Raw genomic sequence first — 12,602 nt, 5'->3', positions numbered from 1 at the left:
CTCTCTCTCTCTCTCTCTCTCTCTCTCTCTCTCTCTCTCTCTCTCTCTCTCTCTCTCGCACAGTTACTATGGTTGATGCCCATTTTCCTCCCATCCGTTTTTCTTTGCAGCAACATTTTTGGAGTCTGGATGAGACCATGCAGAAAGTACCTCCAAAACTGATTATCCAGGTCTGGGATAATGATAAATTCTCAGCTGATGATTTCATAGGTAAGATTTTTGAACATGGCTGGCTGAGGAATTCTAGGAGTTGAGGTCCACAGGTCTTAAACTTGCCAAGCTTGGACACCCCCTGGTATAAGATCTCCTGCTCAAGCAGAGGGTGGATTAGAAGACCACCCAGGTCCCTTCCAATTCTGTATTCATGTAGGCTACCTTGAGCTCCTGGAGAGTCGCCAAGAAATAAATCCAATACAGATAGTCCACTTTAATAACTGCAATTGAGACTGGCAACTTGGTCATTAAACAAAGCAATTGCTGAGTGAAAAATCCCGTGATCGTGCTTATGATTTTATGGAGGACAGCACATCCTGGCTTCAATGGCAAACACATAATAATGCAGAAGATTTAAATGCGGGTAATAGTTGCAAAGTTATGTTTTCAGCACCATTTGTAACTGCAAACGGTCGCTGTCCAAGGTAGCTACTAAACAAGGACTATCTGTAATAAAGTTACAGGAAAAAAATGCAAGAGAATGCATCAGCTGCAAGAAAGAATAACTTCAGTTTCTCCATGCTCATCTTGGATTCTCCAAGCGAAGATGGAATTCAAGAGGAGTTGGACTTAGACCCTTTGTGGGAACATAATTATTCTAGGCTGGTAACATGCTTAACTCTGCACACACACCCCAGCTCTGCCTGCTGCTAAAATAAGACAGATCAGACCCTGCTTGAAAACTGAGTTTGTAGACCTCACCAGACTGTGTGAAAAGCAGGGCGGATATTTGTGATTTTAAATCTCATGGATCCCATTTTCTTAGCATATCGTAAAAGCCAGGATATAACAGTAAACCACCATGTACATTTTCTTTTGGAGACAGCATATTGTGTGAACCCAGTTGTAATATCTTGTTAGCCCAAGATTAACATAGTATGCAAACCCAGCTGAAGCAGGCTAGCATCATCACTCTTGATTCATAGGGCTGGAAGGGACCTTGGGAGGTCTTCTAGTCTAACCCCCTGCTCAAGGCAGGAGACCTTATATATTTTTTTATTAAAAATTTTATTGAGTTTTGTAGGATTGGGGATAGAATAGGATTGGGATAGGGATTAGGGTTTAGGGTTGGGGTCAACATTGGGGTTATCCCCCAATAACATTTTCAATCTTTAGCAAACAGACTATTGTCTGGGTACATGTGTTCAGTTAACAATAGTTGATGTAGTAATAAGTAACTGTAATAAGTGTAATAAATGATAATCATAAACAGTATCAGTTAGTTAATGCATATCATTCTTATTAATATATACTCAAAATAACATATCACATTCATTTCTCACTAGCTCGTTTTCCTAACCATTTGTGTTCCTCCTGCAGGCAATCTGGAAATAAACTTGACCAGCATCCCACGACCGGCCAAGCGGCCTCGTGATTGCACTTTGAAAGTCCTGCAGGACGACAGCAGTGCTGCCGGCTCTTCCAACCCTTTTCGCCGACGCAAACAAAAGTGCATTTCCCTGTTCGCCCAGAGGAATATGAGGGGCTGGTGGCCTTGCATCGTCTTCGAGAAAGATAAGCCGCGAGTGTCCGTAAGTCACGGAAAGATTGGGGGGGCAGGGGGAGAGTAGGCTATCTCTAAAACATCCAATTACAGGGGGTCCTCGACTTACAACAGTTTATTTAGTGACCGTTCGAGGTTACAACAGCACTGAGAAAAGGGACTTATGACTGTTTTTCACACTTACGACCTTTGCAGCCTCCCCAGGGTCATGTGATCAAAATTCAGAGGTTTGGCCATTGATTCATATTAATGATGGTTGCAGGGTCCCAGGGCCACGTGATCATCTTCTGGCAAGCCAAATCAATGGGGGAAATCAAATTCACTTAGCAACCACGTTACTAACTTAACAACTGTGCCAAGAAATGTGGTAAAATGAGCAAAACTTACTTAGCAAATGGTTGATTTCACTTAGCAAGAGAAATTTTGGGCTCAGGTGTGGTCATAAGCCGAGGATTGCCTGTATGCTATTGGATATTGGATTCTCTGCACAATGGATCAGGCAATGATGGGCCAGTTAAGAACTTGGAGTACTGGAATCTCTCATCTCTTGATGATCACTCAGGCCTCGGCTTCTAAGTCTGAGTTAATATTCCATTAGGAGGCAGATGTGTTCATTTTTAACCCCTCCACCTTGGAAAGAGCGTTCTTCTGAAATATTTTGTTTCTTCAGCATCTCCGTGTCTTTGACCCAGCATCCCACAAAATGAAGCCTCCCAGATGTATGCGTTACGAATGGCCATGAACTCATCTTGGAGAACATCAGCCTGGGGAAAGTCTGGTTCAGACCAACCCAAAAGGCTGAAGTATCTTGCTGGTGTTTATGCTCCAGATTCATGTCTACCAATCCAGACAGCACAGAATATTTCCTGCAAGTCTATGATGGCTATTTGAATTCATCCTACGTTGTTTCTTAAGACATGGAGTACTAATGAAGGAAGACTGAGCAAAGTACCCAAGTTCTTAAGGCTGACATATTGGTTATCTGATGCTTTGGTTCACAAATTGGGATCCCACTTTTGCCTTATGCATGAGATGTATCACCGGGAATGACTTTTTACTCCAACCCCTGTTCTTGTGTCTCTGGCTTTCTAGGGTAAGATTGAAATGAGTCTGGAGTTGCTGACTGATCTTGAGGCTGAAGAATTGCCAGCTGGGAGAGGGAGAGAAGAGCCGAACACAAACCCCTTTCTGAAGCCACCAGAGTAAGATCAGAACATGGATGTCCTCTGACTGTCCTCAGAACCATGATGCCTCTCATCTTTAGACAGTATGGAAGGAAGCGGTAGCCTTACATCACCATTCACAGGGATTGGCAAGTTTTGAGGCAGGAAAGTATCCCAAAAGTGCTTTTCCAAAAAGGCAACCGGACTTTCTTGATTTCTTTTTTCTTTGAAAACATTTTCCTTCTCATCCTAGAAGCTTCTTCAGTTCTCTTTCTTGGGTGAAATTGGCCGTAGTTTCTTCGTAGTTGGGAGAACTGAAGAAACTTGTTTCTCTTCGCTCTCTTTCAAAGAAAAAAAAAAAACCCAAGAAAGTTCAGTTACCTTTTGGAAAAAGCACATTTGGGACAACCATGATCTGGATGATTGAAAATCTCAAGAAGACAGGCAGGAAAATGCAAATTAAACCACCTTCATTCCAACTAGTTTACCCTGACCAGGTCTAGGGGTTAAAAGACTCTGAAAAATGCATCCTAGAGAAACCACAATCTTTGACAGAAGTCTTGTAGATGCCATGGGCAATGTATGTTTCTCCCAATGCCCCAGTGACATCATTGTGGGGTCCTTCAACTATGGATTCCAGGATGGAGCAGAAATTAATGGCAAGGGATCAAAGATGCCAGACCACCCTGGCTGGTCTTCAGCTGATGAGTGAGCATAAGCAAATAAAAGATGAATGAAGCTAAGATGAATAAAACTGCTATCTCATCACTTCTTCTCTCTTCATTCTTCTCCCTCAAACTAGGAGACCGGAGACCTCTTTCCTATGGTTCACAGCCCCCTTAAAGAGCATCCACTTTATTATATGGCAGAAGAGTAAATGGAAGATCCTGATTTTCATTTGCATCCTGCTGGTGATCTGGCTATTTGTAGATTTCATCTACGCAGCTCCAGTAAGTCTTCTGAGAAAAGAATGCAAAAATGTAACCACGAAGGGGAATCATGCACTATAAGTAGTAAGGGTGGGACTCTTTCAGTCATATGAGTGCTACTCATGAGAAAGAGAGACAAATGAATAATACAGTACAGCTTTCACTGGTTTCCACCATCTTCTAACTTTCTTTACTCAGGGTTATCTGGCCATGAAGTTGGTCAACCCAATGAAATCCCATGGTCCATCTTGGTCCAAGCAGTCTTCGAAGAATAATATTAACACAAGCTTTCAAATAACATGGACAACCTCAGAAATAATGCAGACAATTTCAAAGATGTCATTGCCATCATCAGCTCCCAAGAGAGGACCACCAGCAGCTCCCAAGATAGGACCATCAGCAACTCCCAAGAGAGGATCATCAGCAGCTCCCAAGAGAGGATCATCAGCAGCTCCCAAGAGAGGATCATCAGCAGCTCCCAAGAGAGGACCATCAGCAGCTCCCAAGAAAGGACCATCAGCAGTTCCCAAGAGAGGACCATCAACAGTTCTCAAGAAAGGACCATCAACAGCTCCCAAGAGAGGACCACCAGCAGCTCCCAAGAGAGGACCATCAACAGCTCCCAAGATAAGACCATCGGCAGTTCCCAAGAAAGGACCATCAGCAGTTCCCAAGAGAGGACCACCAACAGCTCCCAAGAAAGGACCACCAGCAGCTCCCAAGAAAGGACCACCAGCAGCTCCCAAGAAAAAGCCTCCAGCAGTTCCGAAGAAAGTTCAAAGCCAACTCCTGCCAACAACAGCTCTCAAGAAAATGTCATCAGCGACTCCAAGTAAAGTTCCAACAACCATGCTGAAGAAAGTGCCACCAAGACCTCTGAAGAAAGCACAGCCAACAACATTGAAGAAACTGCCGCCAACAACTTTGAAGAAAGGGTCACCTCCTATCTCCAAAAAGCCCTCTCCTAAGAAAACACCAAAAACTGTCCCAAAGCCACCACAACCAACTATCAGGAAATTATGGGCTACTTCTCCCAAGAAAAGCAGCTCCCCTCCCAAATTTCCAATTCCTAAAAAAAGATTGAGAACACTGAAAACACCCCAAAAATAATAGTAACTCATCAAAAGAAATTCCTTGCAGGATATCACCAACTGCTAAGATCCTAGTCTGTTATAGTTAAGTGATGATTTTTTGTTACACAGACAGAAATCCTGCCCTGTTCTTCACAGTCTATTTGAAATGTCTTGCACCGAAGGACTGTTCTTGCTTCATCTTCCCCGTTGCCCTCAAAGGAACATAAGAGTAGAAACACACAGTCTTCTATGAAGTTGGTACCATCCTTCCAACTTTTTCACTTCCGTGATGATGTTCCTCAGAGTTCAAAGCCAACTCCTGCAATATTTGCAGCAGGAGAAAGGAAAGAAACGAGTGATGGAGTAGGGCAGGGCTTCAGAAAAAGGTAGCTTTCTGAACTCTGTCGTGGGATCTCCAAGAGGTGAAGAAGGCTCCTCCTCAAAATGAATGTAGGTCAGGAGGAGTCAAAATCTTGTTACAGAATTAGAATCATAAATAGTTGCAATGCAGTTACGCGTGTTTCAGCCCTCACTTGAGGCAAGTCATACTATACAAATAAATATGCCATCGATGGTCCTGTTTTGATATTTTGAGTAAGATAGTTCTTTAAAAAAAAATATAAAAGATTTTTTTCATAGAGTTAAAAAGCAAATCAAAAGAGAAAAGGAAAAGGGAAGCAAGGCAGAAAGTGGAAAAAATAAAAAATAAAAAAATAAATTGAAGAAATGTTATGACATCCGACCTTCGTTTCAACCAAGTTACAATCTTATAAGTCCTTCCTCATCTTAGATATTACACAAATCCCTTCAGCCCCTCATTTAATCCACATCTTTCTTAATCTTCAAACTCAGACATCATCATGTTATTTATTTCTTCTTTCAGCAAAACGTCCATGTAAAGCAGGGGTCTTCAAACTTGGCCCTGTGATGACTTGTGGACTTCAACTCCCAGAATTCCTCAGCCAGATTTCATTATCGTCCTCTTTTCAGGCACTGAGTCTGCAATATTTTATTGTGCCACCAGATTGCAGTGTTTCACAAAAATTCCATTATAGTCGGCCCTCCTGTAAGCCACAGAGGAAACAGAACTACATGAACTAATTCTATTTCAAGAAGAGAGATTCCATGGGTGAAAATCCTACAGGGATTTTCCTGTTCAAGACACTTGGGAAACCATAAAAAACGAGATAATAAAAACCCAAACAAAAACAATACTATAAAGAAAGAAAAACTAGAGACTCCAGATGAAACCAGCATGGTTGCACAAAGAATAACAGAATAAGAGAGTTGGATGGATGGGACCTTGGAGGTCATCTAGTCCAACCCCCAGCTCAGGCAGGAAACCCTATACCATTCCAGACAAATGGCTGTCCAGTCTCTTCTTAAAAGCCTCCATCGATGGAGCACCCACAGCTTCTGGAAGCAAGACGTTCCACTCATTAATTGTTCTCACTGACTAGGTTGGTTCTCTCCATGATTAGTTTCCATACGTTGCTTTTTGTTCTGCTTTCAGGTATTTTGGAGAATAGGTTGACACCTTCATTTCTTTGGCAGCCCCTCAAATATTGGAGCACTGCTACTATTGTCACCTTAGTCCTTCTTTTCATTAGACCAGACATACCCAATTCCTGCAACCGTTCTTCATATGTTTTAGCCTCCTGCCCTCTAATCATCTTTGTTGCTCTTCTCTGCATTCTTTCAGACAATTTGGGAGGAAAAGGGAGAAGTATAAAAATGGAAAGGGGAGCCTAGGGTATGTTTGATCTATTGAAGAGAAGGCTCTGCTGTCGCAGAGAAGAGAGGATTGACTTATTTTCCAAAGGACAAGAAGTAACAAGTCATTAAAGAGAGATGCCCTTATAACTTCAAATGGTCACTAAACAAATGGTTATAAATTGAGAACTATGGAGCCTTTGATGGCTTAATGCAGTCTTGATGCAGAAAATGGAACAATATAATGGAATCTATAGGAAATCCAGCCCACGATGGCTGAAAGAAAGATGTGATTTTTTAATGTAGGCTGTCTAATGTGTTGTGTGAACCAGCCTTGTTCTCTAGTTTCTGTTGAAATATTTCAGGTCCTCTTTAGTTTGAAACATCTGCATCCTACCCTTATTTTTAGCCACCCACGTAGACGCCCTGCACAACTTCTACACTAGGTTTCCTACACCCTGGTTCACTGTGGCTTGTGATGGGCTGTGCGGCTGATAAGGAGAGAGATACATTTTGCCCTTCTTGTTTTAGAAGACAGGTGTCAGAAAGCAGGAGTCCCAAGGGAGAGGCCGGACGATCACTGCATCTTTTGACCTCTTCTGACCACGCTCTTCCAGGACAATCCCGCAGGCTGGCATTACGAACACAAATGTGACTTTCCCAGCTTATGTCATGCGCTGCCCATGACGCTCATGAGCGAGGCAGGTGCGTGACCCACCCCTCTTTTGAGAGGCCAGGCCTTTGGCATTCAGAGCAGGGCTTCATTTGTGGACAGTTAGCATCTGAGAACCTGGGAGGAGGCCAAAAGCTCTGGAGGCCTGCGTGGTACATTCCATTCCTTCCAAGATCTCTTGGACATGCGAAGGTCCTGGCTTTCTTGCTTACAGGCCTGTTTCAACAACATCGCTCTGAATCACTTCTTGAAATTAACTCTGCTTTGTTTTTCTTTTTCTCCTCCTCTCCCCAGTTCCTGCCACGGCCCCTGTATTATTCTTGGCTCGGGATCTATCTGCTTGGATAGATCAACCAGCCAAATACTTGATCTGTGGCATCTCTGCAACTTGGGAACATTTTTTCCTTTCATACCTGTGTGTCTTTTACTAGCTGCTAAAAAAAAAAAAGTATGTTGCCCTCAGTGGCAACATCTAATCGTCTTTGACTTAGCTCAGAAAGATTAAGTGGAGCCACATCTGGTCCGGACTGGGAAGGGGGGCTAATTACAACTAGGAACTTGCTAGGAAGCTGGGAGGGGAAAAACTTCAAAAGAATGTAGTGGCAGATCACTACTTCCTCGTGGATTAACTGTTTGCTTGTGGCCCAAGATTACCAACAATGTTTAATGGCTTCAAATAAGTAACTCCCTTTTTACAACCCTGTAAGTGAAAGCAAGAAAAGGATAAGATAATCAAAACAGCGGGCCATTAGGGAGGAAATACAACTCTAATCAAAACAGCGGGCCATTAGGGAGAAAATACAACTGGCAGCAAAAAGATCTAATCAGTTACCAATTAATGGTCAACAAACAAAGATAGCAGCAAAAGTTGTAGGTCCTATCAAGGACACAGAAACACTACAAGAAATAAATATCTCTGTGGTTGGGTGCAAATTTAAAAGGCCCAGAGATTCGTCCATGTTTTCTTCATCTAGCACAGCAGTCCCTAATGCTTTCAGCTTTGTGGACCAGTGGCGGTAGTGGCGGCAGCGGTGGGGGGTGGGGAGACCACGTGTGCACAATTCCATTTGCGCAAGTGTCCAGTGTGCACGCACTTGCTCAAGTAAGTTGAGCTGCGCATTCCCCCTTCCTTCCTCTTTCCTCCCTCCCTCCTACCTTCTCCTTCCTTTCTTCCTCCCTCCCTCCTTTCCCCTTCCTCACTTCCTCCCTCCCTTTTCCTTCCTCCCTCCCTCCTTCCTCTCTCCCTCTTTCTTTTCTTCCTATCTACTTTCAGATGGATGGACTCCAACTCCAATTTCAAGGCTGGCTGGGGGGTTCTGGGAACCGAAGTCCACAAATCTGAAATTTGCCAAAGTTGAAAAAACACCAGTTGCAGTCAATGGGAGCTGAACTCAGTTGCAGGTGGAGGGAAACTTTATAATAACTGGTGGACAACACCATCTTACCATCTCAATGGGCTATGCCACAAAATAAGAGGATCGCGGCTTTTGTTTTCTAAAACAGTATTTTAAACAGAGTAAACATGGCTTCCTGTTCTTTAAAAAAAACATGGATGTTGTTGCCAGGAAAAACCTGCTGCTATTTTGCCCATGTCCTTTTCATCTCCTCCACCTTTAGCTGGGTGGTAATCTGAATTTTCTGTCCTCCGGTCACGGGGCTCAAATTCTCATATTGTCTGCTGGTGTGATTAACTGGAATTGTGACAGGAAAGGCAGCAAACTGAAGTGACAACTGTCTTTCTTGAGCCAACAGAGAGCAGTTGAAAGAAAGGCTTTTTTGTGCCAAGGAACATGCTGTTCCACGCTGCGCCCCTTCATCTTAGGTGAGGGTCATTTTTTACATTGACCGTCAGGGTACAATGCTATTTCATCCCTTCTAAATAGAACCCTGTACTTCAATGATTCAATATGTTTTCAAAATATATTAATATTTCAAATCCAGCTATTATGCAGAATTAGTAGAGGCAGCAGAACCTTTATCAATTCAGACCACCTCAGTGGGGAGCCTTTGACTTCTTCAAAGTTCTTCCAGGCAAAAGGGGAAAGTGTAGAAACAATTTAGACTCACCAATGATTTAGTAACTTATATCCCTAACTGGTGAGAAGTTTGTATGAAAGGGAAAGAGAGTGCAAGCTAGTCTTGACCTTCAAAAGGTTTTCGTTTCAGTCAAAGAAATGCCTATTTGAAAACCACGAGGGAAAATCTGGCACGGTTTTTATTTTGGAATTCTAAAATGAAAATAAACGACTTGAGGGATTAAACAATTTAGTATCTAGAGAATCTAAACCTTTGTTTTTCAAATTCAGCCAATTCAAATTCAAAAAATATATGGGCTTCAATTCCCAGAATTCCCTAACCAGAACCTTAAAGGTGCCAAGTTTGAAAAACACTGATCTACTGTAAATTAAAACAGTCCAACTACTATACGTATGAAGTGCTTCCCTCGGATAAACCATGGTAGAAATTTAAAATGCTGGTGTTAAGGTCTGTTTTTCTTTTTGTTGGTGACTGAACCATAATTGACTGACAATCAGACAAAGACACTAAAAAATAATGACTTTTATTATTATTTTTTATGTTTTATTGTGAGGCGCCCGGAATCATTGAGTTTCAGGTGGCACACACATTTAATAAATTAATTCTTTTGTACACAATAGCTTCTCCATTTTCTTGTTTATTTTCCCCATTTCCCCTCTTTTTACAGTATTTCAAAATTGCTAAATTTGTTTTATTCATTATTTTTCTTTTATTACCACACATAAAACACATGCATCCTTATTTTTTATGCTGCCTACCTTCTCTATAAGGGTGACTCTGGGTGGCTATTCATTTATACCCATACAAACATATACAAAAAGCAACAATATGATGAAAATTTTAATAATAAGTAACTTAGCTTAAGACCTTTTTGTAAACTTTTATTGTAAAACAAATACTTTGATGTATGTTCTTCCTTCATGCTTTCATTATTTTAATTTAATTTTGAAGAAAAGTCAAATAATGAAAACACTTATAACATTAATATCTAAAATTAATTAATATTGGGGGAACATCCACTTTCCTCCTCTATTTTAAACATTCTAAGGCACCTAACAAAATAGTAACAATCTAAGTGTATTTTACATAGTATCATTGTACTGAAATAATATTGTATCAAAACTGAGGTTTTAATTGAGATTGTCTAGATCAGGACTGAACCACCTTGACAACTTTAGGACCTGTAGACTTCAAGTCCCAGGATTCTCTCCAGTGAACAAGGATTGCCAAGGTTGGACACCCCTGGTCGAGATCAACATTTAATTATATGTTAAGGGTTGAGCTAATTCTATATTAATGTTTTATGGTTATATTTTTTAGTTCCTACGCGTCACTCATTCATTTTTCTATATATTCTTTTCTGATATTATTAGCATTGCTATATTTTGGTGTGCACTTTGTCATATCCTCTGACCTGTCTGTCTGTCTGCCTGCCTGCCTGCCTGCCTGCCTGCCTGCCTATCTATCTATCTATCTATCTATCTATCTATCTATCTATCTATCTATCTATCTATCTATCTATCTATCTATCACTATCTGTATTTATCCATTATTTATCATATAATCATCATCTATCTATCTTTCTTTCTTTCTTTCTTTCTTTCTTTCTTTCTTTCTTTCTTTCTTTCTTTCTTTCCTTTCTTCTTTCTTTCTTTCATCAAGGAGAGAAGCAACCTGGAACTAAGGAAAAATTAACCAGTGGAAGAGAAGTTGCCCTCAGACGTTGTGGGTGCTCCATCACTGGAGGCTTTTAAGAACAGACTGGACAGCCATTTGACTGGATAGGGTCTTCTGCTTGAGCAGGGGGTTGGACTAGATGACCTCCAAGGTCCCTTCCAGCTCTGTTATTCTATATTCTATCCTTATCTATCATGTATCTATATTACATACAGATATCTCTATCTTTATCATTATCTATCCTCTCTCTCTCTCTTATTTATCTTTCGATCTCCATTTCTCTCTCTCTCTCTCCCACTATCCACACAAAAGGCCAAGGCACAACACACTGACAGCTCCTCTGCTCCAATCGGAGTCATCTGGTAAGAATTGCGGTTTTCCCATTGGTCAACGGGCTCGAAGGCGGGACCTCAAGCATGTTCCTCCACAGGGGCGCGTGCTTACGTCACCGCCGTCTTCAGCCCCCCCCCCCCCGCACACATAAAGATGACACGAGGAGTTGACGTGTCAAGGCAGAAAGAGAGGTGGGGGAACTGAGGGGCGAATTCTTCTGCGCAGGCGCTGTCCGGGTCTTATTGGCTGAGCTGCGATTGGGGGGGGTCGGGAGAGAGTGGCGCAGCTGGAAAGGGAGGAGGGCGGGACTCAAAAGGTTGAAGGGGGCGGAGCAACCGGGTGGGGGCGGTGCCCCGGTGCGGCCTGAAGACCCGCCCTGAAGCGCTGACGTTGACGGCCAAGCGCGCATGCGCGCTAGCCCGCACGGCGCTCTCGCGGCTCCATCTCTGGCGGTGGCGGCGCCTCCGTTTCCTCAGCCGTGGCCGGGTGGGGGAGGGGCCCGACCTGAAGGGGCAGCAGCGGCAGGTGAGTGACCCGCCCCCCGGCCACGCCCCTTGCGCGTGGCGGCTGAGGGGGCCGTCGCCCCGATCGGGCCTGGGGGGGGCGGGGGTTGCCTTGGAGACGTCGGTGAGACGAAGTCCCCCCCCTCCCTCTTGGGATGCGGTTAGACCCGTCTTGCCCGCCCGGCCTACCTGGCAGGGTTGTTGTGGGAGTGACGTCACAAGGGAACGGTGGGGGCCTCGCAGCGCCTGTGATCTCAAAGGGTTGTGTGAAGAAAGAGAGGAAGGGGTCGTACCTGCGCCCCCCCCCCCCGTCTGCAGCTCCGGGAAAAGTGCAGTATAAATCTTACAAATAAAAATAATGATGCAGGGTAGGTCAAAAATAATGATGAAAATAATGACCCATTGCTCTACTAGAGCAGGGGTGTCCAATCTTGGCAACTTTTTAAGATTTGTGGACTGCAATTCCCAGAATCCCCCAGTTTTGATAACAATATTTCAATACAACGATGCTGTATTTCAGTGGTTCTCAACCTTTTTAATGCCGCGACCCCAACCGGTCGTAAGTCGAGGACTAAACCGGTCGTAAGTCGAGGACTACCCAACCGGTCGTAAGTCGAGGACTTTCCCTGCCCGGGAGCGCCGCGCATGCGTGGTTCTGCCCCCTGCGCCGGCCGAGGCGTAGCTGGCAAGCGGCAGAGACGGAGCAGGCCGACCACCAGCTGGCCCAGCCCGAGGGAGGTAAGGCACCTGCCGGAAAAGGGGGGAAAAAATGGCGGACAAAAAA

General features: G+C 43.5%; 1 protein-coding gene across 1 annotated transcript in view; it reads left to right on the top strand.

Moving 5' to 3' along the window:
* Positions 1 to 3,935, top strand: part of LOC107287965 (myoferlin-like) — a 44,677-nt gene extending 40,742 nt beyond the window's left edge. Inside the window, exons 43-47 of the mRNA XM_029284249.1 lie at positions 111 to 210; positions 1,534 to 1,745; positions 2,810 to 2,919; positions 3,683 to 3,830; positions 3,915 to 3,935. Coding sequence (XP_029140082.1) covers positions 111 to 210; positions 1,534 to 1,745; positions 2,810 to 2,919; positions 3,683 to 3,830; positions 3,915 to 3,935 — 591 coding nt within the window. The remainder of the gene's footprint in view (positions 1 to 110; positions 211 to 1,533; positions 1,746 to 2,809; positions 2,920 to 3,682; positions 3,831 to 3,914) is intronic.
* Positions 3,936 to 12,602: the final 8,667 nt, after the last annotated feature.

The sequence above is a fragment of the Protobothrops mucrosquamatus genome, unplaced genomic scaffold (assembly GCF_001527695.2).
Source record: "Protobothrops mucrosquamatus isolate PMUCROS unplaced genomic scaffold, P.Mucros_1.0 scaffold462, whole genome shotgun sequence".
In the NCBI taxonomy this organism is placed as follows: Eukaryota; Metazoa; Chordata; class Lepidosauria; order Squamata; family Viperidae; genus Protobothrops; species Protobothrops mucrosquamatus.
This window is presented reverse-complemented; position numbering and strand designations above follow the sequence as displayed.